The sequence below is a fragment of the Etheostoma cragini genome, chromosome 16 (assembly GCF_013103735.1).
Source record: "Etheostoma cragini isolate CJK2018 chromosome 16, CSU_Ecrag_1.0, whole genome shotgun sequence".
In the NCBI taxonomy this organism is placed as follows: Eukaryota; Metazoa; Chordata; class Actinopteri; order Perciformes; family Percidae; genus Etheostoma; species Etheostoma cragini.
This window is the reverse complement of record NC_048422.1, coordinates 9,758,125-9,781,694: the sequence shown is the minus strand read 5'-3', so window position 1 is coordinate 9,781,694 and position 23,570 is coordinate 9,758,125. Positions and strand designations below refer to the sequence as shown.

The 23,570-nt window shown below is 39.6% G+C and overlaps 2 protein-coding genes across 4 annotated transcripts in view; one reads left to right on the top strand and one right to left on the bottom strand.

Annotated features, from left to right (window-relative positions):
* The window catches only part of plppr1 (phospholipid phosphatase related 1), a 52,383-nt gene extending 51,253 nt beyond the window's left edge, over nucleotides 1-1,130 (top strand). For 2 of the 3 annotated variants that reach the window (XM_034896559.1, XM_034896556.1), the window contains one exon: nucleotides 341-1,130. In XM_034896559.1, coding sequence (XP_034752450.1) covers nucleotides 341-373 — 33 coding nt within the window. In that variant the 3' untranslated portion in view covers nucleotides 374-1,130. Of the gene's footprint in view, nucleotides 1-85 lie in introns of all 3 variants that reach the window. The other variant, XM_034896558.1, reaches the window with a different exon arrangement.
* A 4,889-nt stretch (nucleotides 1,131-6,019) lies between these two features.
* The window catches only part of grin3a (glutamate receptor, ionotropic, N-methyl-D-aspartate 3A), a 52,841-nt gene continuing 35,290 nt past the window's right edge, over nucleotides 6,020-23,570 (bottom strand). Inside the window, exons 8-10 of the mRNA XM_034896764.1 lie at nucleotides 18,032-18,193; nucleotides 17,594-17,664; nucleotides 6,020-7,389 (exon numbers count right to left, since the gene is read on the bottom strand). Of these exons, the coding sequence (XP_034752655.1) occupies nucleotides 6,822-7,389; nucleotides 17,594-17,664; nucleotides 18,032-18,193 (801 nt within the window). The 3' untranslated portion in view covers nucleotides 6,020-6,821. The remainder of the gene's footprint in view (nucleotides 7,390-17,593; nucleotides 17,665-18,031; nucleotides 18,194-23,570) is intronic.

The following is a 23,570-nucleotide window of genomic DNA, read 5'->3' as shown; positions in this document are numbered from 1 at the left end:
ATGTGTCCTTTCTTTCTTTCTTTCTTTCTTTCTTTCTTTCTTTCTTTCTTTCTTTCTTTCTTTCTTTCTTTCTTTCTTCACAAAGCAATGACACATGTTCAGAAGAACATACAGGCATGACATTTTGCACTACACCCCTGTCCTCCTTCCCAAACGCACAGAACTCACAGAACTCACACAGACCACTCCTGACACTGTCTGACAATGATTTCCTCTACCTCTACCTCTTCATTGCCAACCCTTTCCTCTCTCTTGTCTCCTTTTCTGTCACTCTTTTTTGGTCCCTTTCACTCCTTATACCTCTTCCTCCATCCCTCCCTCCTCCCACGTCAATTTTCAGAACCACTCAACATCGATGACGGAGGTCACATGACTAAGGGGGCAGCACCGGGTCACGTTTGCGTCTCCACAGCACTTCCAGACACAATGACGAGGACGCATGCCACGTGGCTCCGAATGCTTAACAAAAAACACTGCTGATACATCTGTTTAATTCACCTGAGGGACAAAATACACCGTGTTTCTAATGGTTCTCATCTAGTTGGGCTATGCTCAATTCAACCCGCACACCTATCACATCAGCGAAAAAAACCATCACAAGGCAAACTTAAGCACATATTGTTTTTCCAGATACTGGAAAACCATTTGAAACATAGGGCATTTTTCTCTCCAAGGTGCGCTGGTTTGTAGTTAGAGGATTGTGTGTTTTGTACATTTTGTATGAGCGAGAGCTGTAGCCTATCCTGACAGTGTTAAACCTGCGCACTTCCTGTCAGCTGACTCACTCTGTTTTACATCACATCCTCCGTCAGGTGACTTGCCTTGTCGATCACCACATCTATTCCCGTCAGTCTGAAAAATCTGCTATGGAAAAAAATATTGATGTTGTTGTTCTGTGATGTTTGTCATTTGTACAGAAAAAAAAGACTTCATTCTTTTTATTATCTCTGTGCATTAATTGACCGTGTCAGGTCATATTTTGTAAAGATTTTTGTCAATCTGTATGACTATTATGATCCATTTGGACCTGTTTGCCTGCTGTGTAAACCTGGATATGTTTTGGTATCAGTATAAGTGTTTTGGGGAACAGACTCTCTCCCCTTTGGAGGAAACGACAAGGAAGAGTCACTGAAGTGAAAAGTAAATATGATTGGTCCGAATTCTCAATATGAGTTTGTGCGTTTCACTCCAGTTTCCTGATTCACTGATGTTAATAATAGGAATTCCTTTACAGAGAGGTCCAGTGGGGCTAGTCTGGTATGGTATGGTATGGCTGCACAATTAAAAACTGAAATCCCAATGGAAGACATCCATATGAAATACATGGAAATAAGACAGACATGCTCTTTGGTATGAAAGCGAGTGACTTACTGAAGGCTTGGCTCTCCTTTTGAATGGAAACCAGGCTAATGACTCCTGCTTCACATTTCCTCCTTGAGGCACCCCTCCCCCTCCCCGATGCACCAGTGGATTGTGATGCAATGTTGTGACTCCATTTCCCATTGGAAGATACACCCAGCATGAAGAGATCAAGTCAAGATGTTTTATAGATTTTCATGATTTCAATTATGCTCATTGTCATTGTGATTATAAACGTCTTTTACTTTAAGAACACAAAAAAAAGCATTTAATTTGAAATGCTACTTTTTTTTCTCTTTGTCCACAAATTAAATAGTCAGTAGCAAAAATGGGTTCTCCTGTCTTTTTCATTATGTGTCAGAATGCTGAAATTATGGTACCTTTTTTTTTCCTACCATAACAAATTGAAGCTAAATACAAGGGGGATAAAAGGTTTGAAATAAAGAACCAATAGCCCTATTCCTCTCCTCTTTCAATTTCAACAGAAATATAAAAGAACTGAGGCGGAGAGCAGATATCAATTTTCACAGTCAGTCAGCCTTCACAAGTTACCTTGGTGGACGAAGTGGGGGACATGTCTGTCCTTGTGTTTGTTAGAAAACTTAGAGATTTGTTTTCTTAACTTCCATTGTATGGTGTCTTGCACACAACTCTCCAGTAATTATACAGTAATACAGCCTGAAGGTGTGCTCTAAAAAAAAATCTAGTGTGCTTTAATGTACATATCACATTTGCCCTGCACGTAACCCTGGAAATGTGATGTCATGCCGTAATAAATATATATTGAGCAGAGAACACAAATTTAAAAAGTCTGTGAGATGTGCTAACAGGGCCAAGGGTGTCGGACTGGGGTACCTAGGGTCCTCACGTGAGGAAAAATATGCTAGAATGAACTGTGGATACAGGGCTTGATTTCTGCCTGGAAGAAGATGTTGGGGGCTCAAAACACCAAACACCCGGCAAACACTACAATACTGTGTTCTGCATTGACAAGCACTGTTCTTTCAGTGTTTCTATTGGCTGATTGTGTACATCCACATTGTCAAAGTTACACCAAGTTGGAAGTGCAATGTGACCCCACCTTTAAACATTTGACTGATACATTTAAAAATGTAAGGGTGCACATTACACAGTCGAGAGAAAGACGCTTCCTAGGATGCTCTATTCACAAGATAAAAAATGTAGCTATTCTTCAAATAGGTACTTTAGCATTATGAGTTTATGATGGAAAGTTTCTGGGAGGACTAGAACACCTTCAGGGATGTTCTTGAACAAAAAACACAGCTGACATTTACTTTATGAACTGACAAATGCTAATGTGTGCAATTTTAAAGGAGAATCATGGTGCCTCATAGTGTTGCCTCTGAGAACAAGTAAGATGGAAAACATGTTTTGGTATTTCGCAAATCTATGTTTCAAAAACTCAACATGAATGACTGTCACATCCTGTGAGGCTGGCCTCTTCTCTTCACACCACACTGTCTAACCATACAGGCTACCCAGACAAGTGATTGAAATTAGCATAGCTAAGCTAAAACCCAGCTCTTATTTATCTTTTCTGTTGATTTATACTGTTACGACCACAGCAACTTCAGTGCTGTTTATGTCACCGCTAAGCAAGGCATACATGCACAGACACAAAGAACGCTGACGGCTCAGCCAGTGCACTTGCGCTTCTGCTTTGTCAGGTATTCATTTCAGCTCTGACAGCCTGCGCTACCCTGCAGACACACTGGCTATATAGATAGGGACTGTTTGTGTGTGTGTGTGTGGGGGGGGGGGGCAGTATTTGACCATGCTGTGTGTTTATAAAATGTCATCCTCGGCTGTTCTGAGTATGCCTTCCTGCCCTAATTCCTGTCCCCTAGCAATATGAGTGAAGAATAGTACAGCAACCAAATATCGTTTTCGAGGCGGGAAGCAAAGCTCTGAGTGAGTTTATGAGGTTATGTATATAGCTGCAGGGTGTTTTTTTATTAAACCATAATGGAATCTATTTAGATGGGAGGAAATGAGTAACTGCTGGTGGGTCTCAATGGCCAACATGAAAAAAGATAACAGATATTCCAGCAAATAAATCCTCAATGTCTGATTGGTGTGTCCTGGAAGTCAGCCATAGTTCTGTACCTCTTGGTCCATTGACTCATCAAGAATTAGAGATTACCTCAGTGACTTTCTTTTTTCTTCAGTGACTGAAGGAAATTATGTAATAGTCTGTTGAAATCATCAAGACTCAAGTCTGCATTTAAGGTTTTTAGAAAACAGAAGAGTTGCTTCATACCTTTCAAGGTTATTGAGGCGGAATAGTTCTCAGATGCATCTATGCACAAGGCTAAAAGTCTCTTAGTGTCCTTCTGCTTTCTAATACATACTGTGGTTTCTATACTTATTTGTAAGGTAGTTAGAAATTAAAAAAAAAATTTCAAATAAAGTAAGTGCAAAGAAGAGATGTACGTTTTTAATAACAGAACACATCCAAACGCAAAGAGTAGATGCAAGACAACAGAGGGACTTTCAGTGTTTTCACTTGTGAGTGATCATCACATTCAAATAAAGATGTCAGAGTTTGACCACTGGTCTATGGTCATGTTTACATTTAGGTCCCACTATTCAAAAATGGGCTTGTACCAAAAACTAAATGGCAGTTCTGTGTTTGATGTGTCAAGAGATTGCAAGAGCACCGAGGATGGGTAATAAGGTCCTGTTTCTGGGTCCCTGACTGAAGGCTGAAGTCTCTTGGATTCATTATCATTTAATGTATTACTTCTTCACATCCCATGTTTAAAACCCCAAAGCCATTATGAAAACATAAAACATCCAGACCATAAGTCAATCTCTGACAAGTTAAACAATGATTTGTACTGTAGGTGCAGCAGAAACTAGAAGTGCATTGGTGAAGTGCAGGACATTATACATTTGGGACTGTTCGGCATTTATAGAATGGACAACCAGAGGAAAATAGGGAAGGGTCATGTCTTTTTATTCTTTGTTGAGGGGAGGGTCATTCAACTTTTTTTAGTTTAGGGGGGAGGGTCACCCAACATTTGTATTCAGGGAAACAGCAACATTTCAAGATGACTTGGTTGGTGCATATTTTCTCAGTCTCGGCCCCCCATCACTAGCAGCGCGGTCCCTCCCTGTTTAGTCAGCCAGACAATTTGAGCTGTAGCTTTATAGAGACCGTGCAATTTCCCAAACTGCATAAATCCTGCCAGCAAATATAAACACAAAACTGCTTTGCTAGTTCCATCATGTTCCATTGTGTAAGTCAGACATCTGCGGAAATAATTTTATTCATTAGCATGATTGTTGTACTGTTTAGTTCAAGAACATCAAAAACATAGACCAGACGCAAGCTTTTATTTTGAAAAGTCAAAGCTCGCGGACACCACGCAGTTGGGAGGGCATGAGACGGGATGTCTCCAGGCTGCAGCCATACCCGACTTAAATATCCTTTCGGTCCCGAAGAATAGTTGTGAAATTGTGCAAATGACAGCCTGCTCAAGTCATTTCAGAAAAAAAGGATTGGTAGCATGCAAAGTCCCAAATTGACTCTCGTCTGAGAAATTGAGTTTTGGAAAATGTTCAGCTTGGTTAGCTTTACCTATATGCTGAAATATGCAATGACTGAGGAAGGCTAGTGATGGGTCCATAGCAACCAGTTCACATGTTGAATTTGTTATTACCCAATGTGCTTTGTTGAATGGTCTCAATGTTGTATTGTTTTATTTGATGTGAATACTAGTTTACCAAAGGAGTAACTTTAAGTACATAATTCTTTAAGGAAGACCGAACTTTTAATCGGTGCACTCCTAAATCAATTCAGCTGTTGTCCTAATAAATATAATTTTTGCTGTGTATAACTGTCGCATTTATGCAACTCGTCTCTCCTGATTTAAATATAGCTCAGCCTAAACTCTTTTAGGAAGACCTAATTTAATCAATGCTGTCTTCCTAAATGGAATCAACTGGTGGAGGCGTTCACCTTTCTGCTAAATCCGCTTTGTCGTTGCAGGCAAAGAGTGGTCTGGAGCCTTCTTCCGTCTGGTCGTCGGGCTCCTTCTTCACCACCACCGATGTCTAGATTCCATCGGGGGGGTCTGATGGTTCTCTACCCCTATATACCTAGATATACAAAAGATTCGAATAGCGATGGAGTCTAATTGTCAAAGACTTTGTATATTTTATTGAGCTGTACAATAAACCTTATTGCATATTTGCAAACATGTCTTTCCTGATTGAAGTGTGCATTTACTTCCCATGCTTACTGTGTTTCCACAACAATGTTAGTGACTAAATCTACTGAAATGGCCACCAACAGTGGAGTGGTATGTGTAATATGAGAAGGCAGAGGTTAAATCATGTCATGGTTGTAAAAGAACAAGGGCTATCTGTACATCTTTATCCAGTGGAAACCAGCACAGTAGGCATCAATAAATTACTGTGGAAGGTCATATCTTTTTTCACCAATCATTTTGGAGGGTCAAAGAAAAAATTATTATTGCCAAAGGCAGGGTCAAGACCCCAAAACTCCTACGGTGGCCTCTTAAATAATAAACGAACAGTGCTTTATTAGATCTCTGAAATTAGATTTTGTTCTATGATCCACGACAAGATGCCAACCAGATGTTTGTGATAAATATAGGTGTCCTGCTGAAGCCTTTAATCATGACAACTGTCCTACCCACCCTCTAAAAAGGGCACAAGAAAAATAAATGACCTAAGGCAAATTAAATGCATTGTCAAAGGCCAGATACTTCAGGTCATCGATGGTAAAATCCACAAGTTACCAGCAGTTTTATTTCCTTTCTTTCCTCCTCACACATACAAGGTTTCAGCACAAGGCCATTTGGACGTTACTGGATCGGTCCACCTTCAGGGTATTTACACTCGCAATGAGCCTCAACATAAGGCTCAGTTGAATTAGCCCATTAAGCTTGAATACCGTTCTTTATATCAATGATCAAGTTTATCATCACAGCAAGTAATTCTGTACCCTTGAAGACACAAAGCTTAGAGGGAATAGATGAGAGGGACAAGAGAAAGCAGTAGAGGGAAGCAGGAATGGAAGTGAAAGGGAAAAAAAGAAGACAAAAAATGAAGGGATTAGTGAGGTGAAGACAATGGGGTAAGGGAGGTTAAGAAGAGGAAGGTTTGCACAGCTAGTGAAAACAGATTTGGTTCAGGGTCCCTGGTTCACCTTTGTCCCATGCCTCTTGTCTTTGTGAATCTCATGTTCCAGAAGTCAGGGAATGTTCTACTGGAGGCACACAGCCAGATCTGATCCCTAGAGAACGTATCAGTCCAGCGCTCATGGGGGCTCCTGAGCCTATCGAAAGATTCAGCTTCCAAAAGCCTCCAAAACACAGACATGGATCCTTTTCCAGAACCTAAACAGAAGGATTTGGAAACTAGTCCCAAATCTTACCAGGTTTCTCTTGGCGGAACAAGGGAGTAAAGCTTCAGAACTCCGGGAGCGTGTTTGTGTGTTGGTTAGTCTGCTGGTGGGACTGGCTATACTGAGCCAACTGGTTGGACCGATGCGTAGTGGGCTGACTGGGTGCAGTCTGGTTTGCTTGCTGGTTTTCTGATTGGTACTGTTCTAGCTCTCGCTTCCTCCTCATGGCTGACTGCAGCTGCTGCTTGATTAAGAGGATTTGACCCTCTAGTTCTGACAGCTCCTGAACCAGCGGGGTCCGACCCACACCAAGGCCTGGGCCAGAGTCGCCCACACCCAAACGTGTTATGCCCTGCCCGGAGCCCCCCTGCCCTGGCCCAAGTCCTTGGCCCAAGCCCCGCCCTAACAGGTCGGAGCGACCGTTAGAGTTAGTCACTATGGGTAGGTGTTTCGCCAGTAGAGGAAGACAATGGGGATGAGGCTGCGGAGACGGGGGTGGTGGAGGAGGAAGATCCTGGGAGGATGGGCATTCTAGGTCATTCTGCATCTCTTGTGGAAGGACCCTACGCCTGTTGCAGTGAGAGGACTCTGAAGGATTCCAACATGCTGACTGGTTGTTCCCCTCATTGCACCTTAAGATAAGACAGATACAAAGAGAAATATGAAGTTGCAATTCCGTTTTTTTCCTCAGCCTAAGTGGGAGATTATGGCTAATCTGCATGCTTTAAGACTGAATTCTACATAAAATCAGTGAGTGTAAATGCTTGCCAAGACACAGTACAAGTGTTCTCGTACTAAAGCAAGGCTGTTTCATGTGTGTCCCTCTGATAATTGTTCTGCTATTTATTGTGCAATATGTCATATTTTTTAGCTACACGTCAAGTGACGGCAATATTTGTGGGTCAGTCAGTTGGTTGGTCCACAATGTTATTCCAAATATTTCATTTATTTATTTAACTTGAACAATTGACAATTTTCCTAGACAAAAAAAAAATTAAAACCACAAAATAATACACAAACAATTAGAATTTAACAAAAACAAAACCCCACAAATATAAAAGGTTTAGTTTGAGAAGGAGAAGGAGGAAGCAAATAGGTTATTTGGTCCATTTCACAAAATCATATTATTATAAAGTAAGTAGATTCGAAAAACAGCATCCAATTTTTCAGGTCTGTAATAACTTACAACAATACAACAATATACAAAAATACACAATTAGAATTCCGTTCCTATGTTTCAGTCTGTTCTTTTCTGTGTTCATCAAGTAATGATTTCTTGAATATCTTTTTGAACTGAATAATATTATGGCTGTGGCTATGGTTTGATGTCATTGTTAAGTCCATTACATAAGGTGAAACACAAACTGAAACACACATGCTTTCAACCGCAGTTTGCACAAGAGATTGCTTGGACATATAGAATGTCCTCTTAGATGATAACCCCCGTCTCTTTAATTAAACATTGAGCCTATGTTACAAGATAAATTATTGTCTTTAACTTTATACATAAATTGTGCATTTTTTAATATGTAACAATGTCCATACATTTCAGCAAATGTGAATTAAAAAACTGATGATTAGTTTGCTTATAATACATGGTGTGACTTATTATCCCGATTGCTCTTTTTTGCATTGTGCAACTTTTTTGCAAGTTGCTGTTGTAGGTATTTTCCCTTTCTTCCACACAATTTAACATATATATTAAAACAAGTGTGCAGTGTAGAATATGTGATGCATTTTAGTTCAATAAGTATCTAGGTTTGCACTTCTGGCCATCTTCATGCACAGATATTAAATGTGGGTCTTCCAGCACAGTTTGTGTCAAGTACAACAGCCAGAAATGTACTGTAATATGCATGTGTCCTGCCTTATCTTAAACCCATTTATTCTGCAAAATCATGTTTCACGTACGGAGCAAATACATATATATATGACAAATACAATCCCAAAGCGATTTCATTGGAGCTTTAAAGCAACACAAACTTTAAAAACAGCCGGCTGTGGTTGTCCTTGACCACATATCTGTTCCTTTGATTGCGCTAACCATTTTTTTTTTTTACTTATGCAACTCAAGCTACTTTGGATCTTTGCCCAAAGTCTCTCCCTCATTTTTATTTCATAATTTTTGCACAGCAACAGCACTTAATAGAGAGAAGAAAGTCGCATCAGCAATACATGATTGGATATTACACAAGGCTGGTTTCATGTTGGGTTTAGAGAAAATACCAGTAAGTGTCCTTGCTCTCATGCTTCCCCAAGCCATGGGAATGTTTTGGTGGAGGCAGACCACACTTCTGTCTAGATAATTTATTAGAAACATGTAGTCATGAATTATTGTTCTGAAAAAAAAATATATATATACATACACTCAACTTTATGGCATTTCATCTTTAATTAAAAAACAACACTCAGTGTTGAGTTAGTTGACATTCTAAGTTGTATTTCAAACAAATCAAACAAGAAAAGTTTTTTAATTCTAGGGAGAAATTATATTCATAAGAATTTATTAGAGTGGTAAACAGATTTTTATTGGATTTCAATGGTAGAGTTATGGTACAATATCATTTTAAAGAAACCTTTTACAAACATACCCGTTCAGCATTATTCCAAATCACTCTCTGTGCTCTCAATCACAAATAAAACACAATCCAGGATATAAAGCACCAGTACATTTATGACAACTCTAGTCTATATCCATGACCTTGCACTTCCGGGATCGCTCTGTTGCAGCCATATGTCCTTTTTTTCGGCCAGATGTCCAATTCCTTACTCTTTCTGTTGGTATTTTTTTTAACTCCAGTAGATTTATGAGGACTATATTTAACTGCTCCTCAGATCTCTGCAGGGTAAATCCAGACAGCTAGCTAGACAATCTGTCCAATCTGAGTGTCTGTTTTACGACTAAAACAACTTTTGAATGTGCACATGTTCCACCATTGAAACAAGTTCCTCCCTGGAGCCATTCTGCAGAGGCGCCGATGCTTTGTCTGGCACTTAGCGCCTCCCATTACGATTGTGATTGGTTTAAAGAAATGCCAATACACCACAGCATGTTTCCCTCCCATCCTATGCTATGTGGACCAGCCAGACCCTGCTCCTCTATGCTGTGGAGGAAGGTCTGACAGAGCCAGACTATTTCAACTCTAATGTTCCCTGCAGTCATCTGATAGTTCTGACTTGCCAGAGAAAATAACTTCATTTGGTTTCCTCTCTCAGAAAGAAACGTTTCAAATCCCTTGGACCAGATCTGCAAGCTGAGAAATAACCATGAATTCATTTAAGAAATAGAGAATATAGACCCCTCTCAAATGAATTGAAGCCTCTCTGAACCAAATGTGTTTTTCACCAGTGATAACAAAAATAAGTGACAAGAAGAATCTAATGAGATACTCCTGACATCAAAAGCCACCTTCTGCTGAAGGATGGGACATCAGAATATAAGAACATGAAAAGCATCTTATCTTAAAATGGTACGTGCACCTTTTGACAAGCAGGTGACTGTGCCTACGTCATGGCTGCAGGGGAAGAGATAATATTTTGTATTGTGGTTAAGTAAGTGTTAAAAGCATTAGTTATTGGTGTTAGTGTGCTAGGCTTTATATAGCATAGATGTTCTTTCAGCCTGATGACCTGAGCCAGGTCCCAGGTATGCCGTTCTAACATCTAGATTGAAAATAATAGCTGGCTGAGCTTTTGTTCCATTAGGAATGTAGAAATGTTGGGCTTTAAAATCATTGCCTGAAACTCTGACTTGCTTTTCTTAATTATTATTTCTTTGACATTGTTTACTATGCGTGCATGGGTTTTCCATTTATGGATGAATAATCTTATGTTTCTTTTATTCATTCATACTGAAAGCACTTTGTGACTGCTCTGAAAAATGTGACGCACATATAGAATATTCTTATCATTAAGCAGAGCCTCTTTTACCCATAAATTAGAAACCCTATTCATTTGTTGTTCTTCCATCCAGCCTCTGACTTGCTTTTCTTAGCATTTAGGAGTCCATGTGTCACATATGAGAGAGGAGCTCATTGAAATTCCTTGCTATGAATGGAAATGATGAGTGAGACGCAGCTCACAACATTTCACACCAACAGCTCATTGTTTGCTGGGTAGAGATTGCCTCAAGAAATAATGACATCAAGGTTAGAAAGAGAAGTGTTGGCGAAGGGTATTTAGCAGACGAAAAGCATGCTGAAATACAAATCATTATTTCTTTCTGCAATGTTAGAATGTTCTTAACATCATTCATTTCCAAGATGCCAAAAGAAGAAGTGAACATATATGTCTACGTCTACGTCTAAAAACAAAAAGAGCTCTTTGTTTTACATTCCGTATATGAAGAGGCCAGAAACCTATGAACAAAGCTGCAACTCAGACCATTTGTCTCTATCATTTACGGTGAGATTAATACATTTTTTTAAACTGCCGAAGGTAACCTTGCTCCCTTTTTCCTTTTCAGATCCCTCCTTCTCCCCACAATTTGAAGTTTTTAGATTCCTTCACTAGCGATATCTGGTCCCTCCTGCTTCCAGTTTGCAGATAAATATGTACTTAAATAAATACAGATGTTTTTCTCCATAAGAAGTGGTTTTACACATGTCCTTTGCAACCTGCTGTAAAGTAGTTCTAGATTTGTTAGACACATGACAAATACAACTTCCCGATCCCTTTCTATCATGAAATCGGGGCATCATTGGAAAAGAGAGCTAGCTCTCACTGGCCCTCCCTGAATAAATAAAGGTTATCATTTCCCGACCCATCTGTCAGTACAGATGTCTGTCAGCTTGTGGCACAGTGATTAAGGTTGTGCTTCAACAAGCATGGGTGCACCAGACAGACACGCGCCCTGCTAAAGTGTCCTAGAACAAGCTATTGACACCCCACTAGCAGGCTTTACAGTTTGAAATGACCTCTTGGTCACTTTGTGGAGGGTGTCAACGTTAAGGTCTTCTACACTGTAGGCACTGATTCCTTGGGTGCTTGAGAGTCAGAGTGTAGCCTATTTTTTTTCTGTGTGACATGCGGTTCTCATCCAAAATAGACAGTTCAAATGAGCTGTTGAGTGTCGTATTGACATCCATAGCCCTGCGGAGGAGGGTCTGACTAGTCCTCATATCATTCTGGGATGGGAGAAAAAACATCCTGTGGTTGTTTGGCATTTATTTACACTAATTACATCATTTTGGGTGGCGCTCTGCTGGATGGAGCCACATGTTGTTTAAGTCTTTCAATGGAAAACTCAGATTGGACAGATAGTCTAGTTAGCTGTCTGGATTTACCCTGCAGAGATCTGAGGAGCAGTTAACCATAGTCCTCATAAATTGACCAAAGTTTGGAATCACAACACAAAGATAGTGAAAAATTAGGGACATAGGGAATATCCGGCGGCACCGGAACAATCCCGGAAATTAAACCTTTTACTATATAGACTACATTTCTATACACATTTCAAATTAAAAGCCCCCTATTGTTTCTGTGGACAAAATCCCTTCCTTTGTTAACACAGGGCATGTGTTCGGTTATTGACGGCCATTATCAAGCACAATGTAAAAAAATTGGTCTGGCGGACAGCGCCAACACTGCAGCAACGCTGTCTGTATACAGCAGTTCAGAGGGTACCGGGCATGGCACTTTCCTCTTAAAGAAGTAACAAATGGTAAATGAAAAACAAATCTAACTTTTAATGGGTGGGCCCATGCTATGTGTAGATGGTTAAATAACTTCATTTTACTGTGCTTGTATGCTTTCCTGTGCATGCCTATTATAACTTGTTTGGCTTATTAATAGTCGCTTATGGACGCAGCTACTGTTATTTTGCTTTAAGGGTGTACTATAGCAGCTGTGTACCACAGCCTCAGTGGTGTCGGATTGAGTTGGATTGTTAACAGAATATTATCTGTAGCTATGTTTCCATCCACACGCTTTTATCTGAATTAAGTGAAATTGAATGAAAAATGCCTTATGGAAACAGTAATATAAAAACGGCTATTCTAGATTAGATTTAGAAGAATCTAAGAAATGCCATAATTTATTAGGAACTCGCAAGCAACTCGTTAAGACAAGCCGTGGGACGTCCTCCGGAGTAAATGGATGGCGCTCAAACAGTGAGACATGTCTCAAAAAAGAGAGTTGTCTTGCAGCGGTGCCGGAGGGACAACAAAAGCTAAGTAACATCTGCATCATCATAGCAATGTGTTGATAGGGTTGTTGTTTTCTTTTTATAGCTTGATATGTGGCTATCAGCTGGCACATAAGCACTAATGCAACTTGTGTAATATTAATCATTTTTTGGTAGACGACGCAATCCATTTTCTCTAGAAAAACTTTGTTCACAAGTGTTGGCTTGACTGTTGTGCGATTTAGTGCGAAAATGAATGAAAACACCTTAAAATGCCTCAAAACTATTTGACCGCAAAACGGCAAGTGACGCCATTAAGCACAGGTTTATATTTGCTTTAAAGCTGTTGGATGGGAACACACCTTCACCAGCTTTATTCGCATGAGTTTTTTTTACTGAACTTCAGATAATTTGATTGACAAGTGGATGGAATCATAGCTAGTGGCATTTATTACTTTTCCTATGTTTTAATGCTGTGTAATTGTAGTTAAAATTTTGATCTCTAATCCCTGGAAATTGTGCGTAGGTCGTCCCTGTAAAATTCCTATAAGGCTGAAATACATGCTTTTGACTGCTTTTTCCAAATCTGCATAGCCAGTGATGTAGGCTATGGCAAGTGCAGTACGTTTATCTTGTGCATGAGCGATTTGATTGTTTTGAACCTCAAACAGCAGAAACGTACATCTGCACCTTTGAGTAGACTGTTACTAAACAGCAGATAGATGCTGTTAGTGATTACACTTCTTTTAAACTGTGGTGTTGATGTGCAAAACAACAATCTCACAGCAGGACAGACACAGGAAAACACAATCCCTGCCCAATTATGTTGACACAGCAACCCTGCTCTGGTTGCCTGGAAATTGAACTCTTGAAGGAAAATGTGTGTGCCCTCAGAAGTGTAGAATCAAAAGCACAATACAAGCTGTTTCCTATACCTTGAGAATGACACACAGCTGGAATGGTGTGCAAAACAGAAATTACATATTTAAAACACACACACACACACACACACACACACACACACACACAAACACTCACACCACACACAAACACTCACACAGCAGTCCAACAGTTCGAACCTCATAAATCTTTTTCTTTTTGGTAGAAGTATTTCTACATGGCAAATAATTTACTAGTGAGTGTTGTAGAGTCATAGAAACCAACAGACCCAACAGTCATGACATGCATGCTACCCATTCTGTGTAATTGATTCTGAAATTGAAAGCGGCTTTTCAAAATAATAGCAGTGTTGTGTTCAATTAGTGAAGTAATTGTTACTGTGAAGAAACAGGTGTCAGTTATGGCCCACACTTAAGGAACAACGGAAGCAAGTGTTGTGCATGCTGGTTATAGTCATTTCACACTGAAATACTCTGCAAAATGGGTCGTTCCAGACAGTGCTCTGAGGAACAGTGGACTTTGATTCAAGACTTGATTATTGGAGAGGGGAAAACATAAAGAAATGCAGAAATTATAGGCTGCTCAGCCAAAATGATTTCAAATGCCTTGACATGGCATTTCATGTACTGAATAGGTTGAAATTTGCCAAAGGACACATTGACTGGCCAAAGGAGAAATGGCGCAACATTCTGTGGACTGATGAGAGCATAATTCTTCCTTTTGGGTCTAGGGGCCGCAGACAGTTTGTCAGACCCCCCCCCACCCTCCCCATACACTGAATACAAGCCACAGCACACAATGGAGACAGTAAGACATGGTGGTGCAAAAATCATGTTACAGGGATGTTTCTCATGTGGTGTTGAGCCTATTTATTGCATACCAGCGATCATGGATCAGTTTTAATACATCAAAATATTTGAATAGGTCCTGTTACCTTATGCTGAAGAGGAAATGCATTTGAAATGGGTCTTTCAACAAGACAGTGAGCAAAAACACACTGGTAAGCGAGCAAAGTCTTGGTTCCAGATGAACCAGATTGATGTCATGGAGTGGCCGGCCCCATCCCCGGACCTCAATCCCATTGAACACTTGTGGGGGGACATCAAAAATGCGTTTTTGGACGTAAAACCCAGTCATGCAGAGGAATTGTGGAATGTGGTTCTCAGGTGCCAGAAGTTGGTTGAGTCTATGTACTATGTCACTAAATATTAGTGCAGTGACTCAAACTAAAGCAAACCCTTGAGACATTTTTCAGTTTATACAGTCAATGTTTCAGTTTGTTAAGAAAAATGCAAATACAGCTATTTATTTGAACAGCCTAATATTCAGTTTTCTTTGAATGTGCAGTGTTCCCAGTGCACTGATATTATGGAATTAAAAGCTATTCTAAGGATTTTGAGCGTTCTTTACTTTTTTAAACACACTGCTATTATTCTGAACCCAACTGTATATACAGTATATATTTATAGATTTTTTTCAATTAGGAAAATTAGGCATACTAAACAAAACAGGAAATAGTAAAAGAGCAAAGTTGCTTTAAAATGGAAGGAAATGTAATGTGCAAATGCTAACTTAATATCAAAGAGAGTATAGCAGCTTAATTGTAACTGATATTGCTGATCTGCTAGAAGTGACAATTGATCTTGTTTTAGTGTCAGTTAGAGGTCTTTTCTAGAGCTACATGACCTTTCCACAGCGTTTGATAGTAAATCAAAAAATCTTAATTGGACATCAGGGAGTGTTTCATGGTATTACAGGCCCTGCTTCTGATTCTCGCAGACAGATACTTCTCTGATACTTCTGGGCTTTTCCACACCCTTGTGAGTGCAGATAGGAAATTAAATACTTTATGGTTCTATCCTAGGTAGTCCTTTTAAGCCAATAAATTTTTTACCCATATGGTCCATTTGGTAACAAATGCCTCCTTTTATGCTGATGAAACGCAAACGTATACACAGCACTTTTTTTAAAGATTTACTGTAGTGGTATGTCTTGGTGTATTTTCTTGTAACCGACCCCGAGCTGGAACATTTTACAGCATAAAATCTTATACACAAGAATGGGGCTCATCCTATTTCAGCACTGTGCTTGCAAAACGGACATTTCTGACAACACAGTTTTGGCGGGACACCGACAATATGACGGTAATAACTTCGGACTCTTAGACAACGTGCAGGCATGATGCAGAAGAGCTTGACTGAATGAGTCTAATTATGCAGCAGTAGGTCATCTATCCTTATTACCACAGGCATCCGTCACATGGCGTGGGATCCATAATTATCGCGTGTATTTCATCTCCATTTTGAGTGCTTCACCTTAGTGTCTCCACAGTGTGTGGTGCTAAGTAGGCATTGGTACAGTGTGAGGTAGAACAGACAGAAGAATCAAACAGAAAAAGATGAAACGGAACTCTTCTGCTTAGTAAAAGCAAAATAAAGGTTTTTTTTATGTCCCCTCAATAAGAGTAATACATTACATGTTTTGCTTGCCTTGATTTCACACATGCTTATCTGATGGTAAAGCGCCATAGTCAAATAGCAATTTATGCAGTGGACAAATGTGAACGATACGGGCAACACTGTGACACACACTGTATAGTGGTGTCAAAAAATGGCCCAGATTAATTACATAAACCCTTCTGAAGTGCACCTATGCTATATTTGAAAAGACACTGAAATTGACCAAAAAGAAGCTTTCACGATTTGACAAAATCTCTCCCTGTCTCACCCACTGAGCCAAACAATACTCTTTGACGTCAGCATGAGATTATTTCCTTAATTTCCCTTACTGATAATTAGCTTCCAACAAACTGACCAATCTATATGTATTTAGCTTCTAAATTAAAAATGGGTCCCCTTACTCCCATTTGGATGTTAATTGATGTCACTTATTCGCAGCCTGATCATTTGGCCAACGGCTGTTTGGAAAATTGGCCGCTTGAAATGCTTTTTCGAGGTGAGCGAAAGTTACGGCACATGTGCTCATATGTGATATAATGATACCACGGAATCAGTTTGTGTGCCATCTGTAATGCAGTTGTGTTATGGTATTTCATGATTTGAAGTGGTGGTAAAATAAATTGCATTTGTTACAGGGTGAAGTGGTTTGATACCACTCTGGGAGGACAAAAGGACACAATAAAACAAGGAACACAGCATATTAAATACATGTTTCCCATTCACCTTTTATAATGAGCATTGTAAATTTGAGTTTAAATAAAATGAGTTGAAATGCTGCGACTTGAAAAAGAAAATAAATCAAGAAAACATTTTTACGCTTGGTTGAGGAGGACAAGGGTTAGGGTTAGGGGCTTAAAATCAACATGAAAGATGTGATAGACTTTAGTACTGGAGACAGGCATTAATGTTTTTACTCTAGTGTTTACAGTGATGTGTTAATTATTTAGTCAGATTATTATTAATAATGGCCCCTGTTTGGAGAGTTAGCTCCACTGACTGTGAAGAAACAGTGATTACCAACGGTCAGGGATGGAAACATAAGCTAACAGCATTACTTACATTTTGGAGCTGCAGTAGATCAGTGGCAAGCCTGTTACTTATGTGTCTTTACGTAACAAGTTTTAATGAGCCTGAATCCCCAGTCACAACAAAATGTGTTAAATGGGTCATGAATTATTGCAACACTACTAGGCTCACTTCATATTAAGTTCAATCCATTAGAGACGGGATTTCTCTTAAATCTCATAAAAAACATTACATTAAGTCTGAATATATTACAGCAATGTACTTGTCTTCTGGATTTATTTTATTGAAAATGAATTGAGCCCAGCCTCATATGATTCAGGACGGTACCTTTTCTCCGGCTTGGTAACTGTCGGCAGTTTGTCATCAATGAAGACTGAGTTGAGGGCCCGGTGTAATCTCTGGAAAAAAAGCAACATTAGCTTTCACATGCTGAAACGATTTTGTCTGTTTCCCTGTGATAATACTTTTTTATTTGGGACATACATTTGTTTGTTTGCATATGTGTGTTCATAGGAAATACAGAGAGCGAGAGAACTATAAGAACCAAATTGACTGCACTAGTAAGTACACTTTGCTAAAGTAAAAGTACATAACAAACAATTGCAATGGAGTATTTTGACATTCGGTCATGGCTACATTCACTTACTGTAACAACATAATCAGTATACCTCTTGCAGTTATTGTAATGTGGTTGTTTACCAACTCGTAATGAAAAGGGTACTTCACTGCGTTGTAAATGTGTGGATCTGTGTTTGAGTTCAGTACCTGGCTTGTATGCAGCCAGTATTTGAAGCGTGGCTCCTTGACTCTCGGGATCACCAGCTTGTACACAATGTGTTCTGCTATTGTGGTCAGTAGAGATAAGGCCACGCCCACACAGAGCATCACAAAAAGACCAGAGAAATGCTTTATGCCCATCTGCAGCGTCTGGGGGGGGGGGTGGGGGGACACAGGGTTAGAGAGTGAGAAAGAAGGAGACACAGAGAAGAATAGATGCATATCCAGTTCTTCTGATAGAGGAGGAGGAGTTGTCTGAAAAACTCTGGGAAGTACAATGATTAAAAAATCCCTCAGGTTGTGCTGCATATTTGTAAAACAGTCAGATAACAAGACAAGTCATTGTTTGTGTCGAATTATTGATCAAGCGCTTCATCTTGAAAATCCCATGTTCTGTGTACAGTTTTGTGTCTCATGCAAGTCACACCATACAATACATATAGCAGGTACAGGTTTAAGGTCAATGGAATGGCAATGACCCTGCTATCCAACACATCCTCATAACCTAAAAGTAGGTAACAACAGAATTGGTCAACTGTCATTTTTCATCATAGACCGTTATATTTAAAGTGGTCTATATCCACGACATTCCACCAGAATTTTAAACTCAACACTGACTTTAAAGTCAATTCTTGAGGACTATGGTTAACTGTTCCTTAGTTCTCTGCAGGGCAAATCCAGACAGCTAGCTAGACTATCTCATGAATCACAATTTTCTGTTGCCTTACATAAACATGTTCCCCCAAAACAAGTTCCCTTCCTGAGGCTGTTTTGCAGAGTCATGGTGGCTTTTTGCAACGCATAGCGTCGCTCAAGACGATTGTGATTGGTTTAAAGAAAAGCGAATACACCAGAGCACGTTTTTCTGGTATACTGGACTATTGTGTGGACTAGCCAGACCCTCCTCCACAGCACTGTGGTCTGGCAAAGCAAGACTCTTTTTAATGTAACGGGTGCAGTTTTAAACACGTATTTAAACTTGTGAAACAGAACTAGTTATGTTTAGGCAACAAAAATAGTTCAGGGATTGGCTTAGAATGAGTAACGTTAAATTACACTGATGATCATCATCATGGACTAAGGTCGGTAAAAGTCGGTTCATTTCAAAAAGTGTCAGTTGACTTATGGTTTCACACAGGAAACAAATCGTTGTCTCCTGAGTAAATGTCCTGTGTTTGCTTGACCCATTCACTAGGCCAAACTCTGTCCGTACACAGGATTTGGCGCTCTTATACTTTGTTACCTTGCTTCCTTGTTTGATCTTGCCATAATTATAACAGCCATAAAAGGTTGCCGCCTAGCAACAAACTTATTATGGGTTGTTATGAGCTGCTTACACACTCAATCTATAAGGTAATGGTTCTGGATTGCCCTGCTGTATCCGGCTGAACCCTGTTAAGTCCAGCTATGCCTTGCTGTGCCACATAACATACTGTAACGCCTGTCACGCCAGTGCACTGCTATGACATGAACTTCTACTACTACCATTTTTTTGTCACTGTTCCATTATCTTCATGTGACTCTTATTGCCACTGTTCATCATATCCCCAACCGGCTCCGTCAGACACCGCCTACCAAGAGCCTGGGTCTAGCCGAGGTCTCTTCCTAAAAGGGAGTTTTTTTCCCTCGCTATTGTTGCACTGTTGCTTGCTCTTGGGGCAATCACTAGAATTGTTGGGACTTTATAAATTATAGAGTGTGGTGTAGACCTGCTCTATCTGTAAAGTGTCTAACTGTTGTTATGATTTGACATTGTAAATATATTGAATTGAAGAGGACAGTCTGAAAATGTCAACTATTTTACCTATTAGGATATTTTATTAATTTTTTACGTTACTTTACTAGCAATCTACTTTCTCGTTTACTTGTGTTTTATGTTTATTATGAAATAAAAATGAATTGAAACAATCCTAGATGTTTTTAGAAGTAGATTTTGGTTTGTGTATGCAAAAATAACACTTTAATGATAACACTATAGTGTGATTGGATAATTATTTTCTGTTATTTCTCATGGAACGTGTGACCCCGTTGATGTACTGTATTCACCTCCGTCAAAAATCCCTATCCTGTTTCTATTACAAGTTTGCCTGGCCTCCCAGGAGTCATCTGTATTCTTTTCAAAATTCCACTAAAAACAGCCCGCATAGACAAAACACTGCATTGACAAATGCTAATGTGCCATGTATATTTCCCCCCCATTACTTGACTTTATAACACCACAATCACTGCAGATGCAGTTGTAAAAGCTTTCCAAAAAAAAAAACACAATGAGTGCGAGGAGACATGGCTCAAACGCTATTTTCACTCATATCAGAAGTAATCAACACCTGGAAGCAGTGGAAAAGTGAGTAAAAACAGCACTTTCTGTGCACTTCTCAGTACTGAATTCAGCATTGTCTTTCAAAGAGAAAATAAAGACTTTTCTGGACATCTGAAATAAGTTATAACCTTCCTTCAGTTCCTTCCCATCCAAAAATACAGTTTAATTTTAAATAACTTTCTGATATTCCTCAGAAAAACACTCTCACGCTGGGATATATCACACGTTTCCCCCCTAACATCTTAATTGTCACTCATTGTATTCCAAATGTGTCACTATGGACAAAACTCCTATCATGAGTCGGCAAGTGCGGTCATCTCCTTATGATGATAACACATTTCTGAATTAAGCGCCCCATGCTGTTACTGCAAAAATATATTCTCATTCGAATATTCTCTTTATTGCTGAGTATGGAACAGCTTGTGATACAGCAGCAGCTGCAATGATTGCATTATAAAGTCAAGCTGGTTAAAAAAAAAAAATACATGATGGATTAAATTCGTTATTGCAGAGTATTGTGACTTGGCAAGCTAGCTGTAATGACATTTTGGAGAATGGGAGCTGATGATTCCTGGGAATTCCAGCAATACAGACTGTGAGAGACACATCTCACTGCTGGGGAAGATATTTTCAACTTTGTGGGAATTAATTGGAATAAGAGTTAAGTTAAGTGGTTTAAGAGCAAGACAAGCTTACAGAGGATGAATTACATAATCTAATCTAATAGTTTGCTCCAGTAAAAAGAAGTGTAAGTTATTGTGCATCAACCCACTCCAATATTTCTCACAGCTGAGGGCGTTCCTTGGATCAGCACATTTAAGTTTGTATTCTACCAAAGTTTTGGCAACACACACACTACCTGTCTCTTTTCACTGCACGCTCCAATGTAATACTATAATTTTTCAAAGTGATATAATCCAAAACCTGCACTTATTTTTTACCTTATTTGGTTCACTACACTCATTGATTAGTTGCAGAAATTTGCTTCTGAAATAACTTCAATAAAACACATACCACTCATTATCTTCGTCCCTTTGATCGTAATTTATTTCAGGGTAATATTAAGTTTGGCCCTCTTAATGTTAGGTAATTGAATAACATGTCATTTATTGGTATTGATTTTATTACTTCAAATGGGATCAACGTCTTTAGGGTGACAGAGAGCTGGACGGATGCCAGAGAGTTAGGCTGACATCGCTGAAGCCAATGCATCATCTTTCAGAATCCCAGGCTTTCATCGGAATAAAAGTTTGCAAAAAAAAATATATATAGAATGCTGAGCAAGACTTTACTGAGCCAGCCTGGTCAGTAATCCATATTGTTTATATCACATGAATTTCCAGTGTCCAGTGTTCTATTTGAGAGCACATTGTAAGTGGACAAGAACACGCTACTATGAGCTTAGGTTGATTCATAGTAATTATGCATACTTTATATCACTTGTTGTGCCATGTTATCTTTACCATAAGAACTAGAAGTGTGTACCTTTTAATCGTTCTGTGATTTCTGCACAGCACCCGACTAATATATGAAATTAAACGACTACAGGTGAATAAAAAAACTGGTCAAGCAGCTTTCTCTGCTGTCACTGATGGCAGGTGGAGGCATGATGCTGCAAAATGAAAAAGCACCTGGAGCAATTTAAATGTCTGCAACAGTAGATAGCATCTGCGACACGTCCAGCTGTTACACAGGGGAAAATGGTTTTCTTCGGCGTCACTGAATCTGTAACACTGCAGTGTGCTACTTCTGCTACTCAAAAGTCATTTACAGTCATGCATTTATGTATTTTGTTTAGGTAAGGCTGTTATTCAAAGACACGCTATGAGTGCTTCTTAATTACACATCATAATGAGCAACCAGCAGGGATTTACATGCCTTTGCACAAAGAAGTTAAGAAAAAAAGAAAAAAAGGGAGGGACATGAATTTCTTTTTTTTTGGAAGACAAAGGTAGTTTTTAATGATTTCTTGATAATAGTGAGAGTGCAGTCAGCCCCGAGCTAGGAGCCACTTCTGGGGTTTCCAGAGTCACAGCTGGCTGGAGAGACGGCCAGCCTGCTCCGAGAGCTAAGTGCTTGGTAATAGCAGAACAGAATGGACCACGGAGCCTGGACTGTTTGGGACTGAAGTTATGGGGACACAGCTCGGTTAGCAGCTGGAGGGTCTGGGGTCGGCGTCTGAATTAGTAAGGACCAATTAAAGTATTCTGAGAGAACAGCCAGGACAACGGCGAGGTAAGGACCGTGACAGGAAAGCTACTTCTGTACAATGATGATATGTTAAGTTATGAATCCGGAATAACTGGAGAGAGAGTTCATTTAAGACAAGAAGTGCCTGTTTCTACAAGAGGCTACTTGTTACGTTTGCTACTTTTACTACATTAACACAGTGATAATTATCTAGGCTATATGTAAAGCTGTACTGCAGCTTTACCAAATTTAAACAATGATGTGTTACCTCCTAATAAAGTTGTTGTAGCAGATGTGTCAGGTGCCTATTTACACATCCAGCAAAGTCTGAGCAACATTAGCATTTAGAGTGGTGTTTCTGTATCCTAGAAATCCAGACCCAAATCTGAAAGATTAAGGGTCTGGCACTGAGTAATGAAAGTGGCCCATCTCGAGGGGCGGCACTAAGCGTGCATTTGAAAATCTCACTGCACAAAACAGGATAACACTACAACCAATCACAGCAACACATGGGGTGACGTATCCAGAGCCCTATATGCTTAGCCACTGGCGCAGCTGAATGGTAGATCAAACTGTTGTCATTTGATCAGCTTGCCTCTGGTGATATCAGATACACCAATGTGATTGGTGCAGCAAGGCTACAAGTGCATAGTTAATGAGCATTGTTACTCAATGCCAAAGTGACTCCCTGAGCAAATTCAAATTGCGCTCTCGCAAGAACTGTGGATTTCCAGGGTAGCGTTTCTAGCCATTGAACTAACATGTCCAGTTCTCACTTCCATTTGGACTCCACTATCTCCTAGGGAAAAACCTCTGGCTTTTTAGCTGCTAAATGCTCCGAATGTTCATTGGATAGTTGTAAACTTTTCTGTCTCCTCCTTTTTCAACGGTAGAAGAGGATGATGAGACCAGTGAGGCAAAACCAAACAGAAACCAATCAGCTCAAAATGCTAAAATGCTCTGTAGAGCTGAGGGGAACTGAAGAGTTGGGGGATAATGTTCTGCAAGTATTGTTAG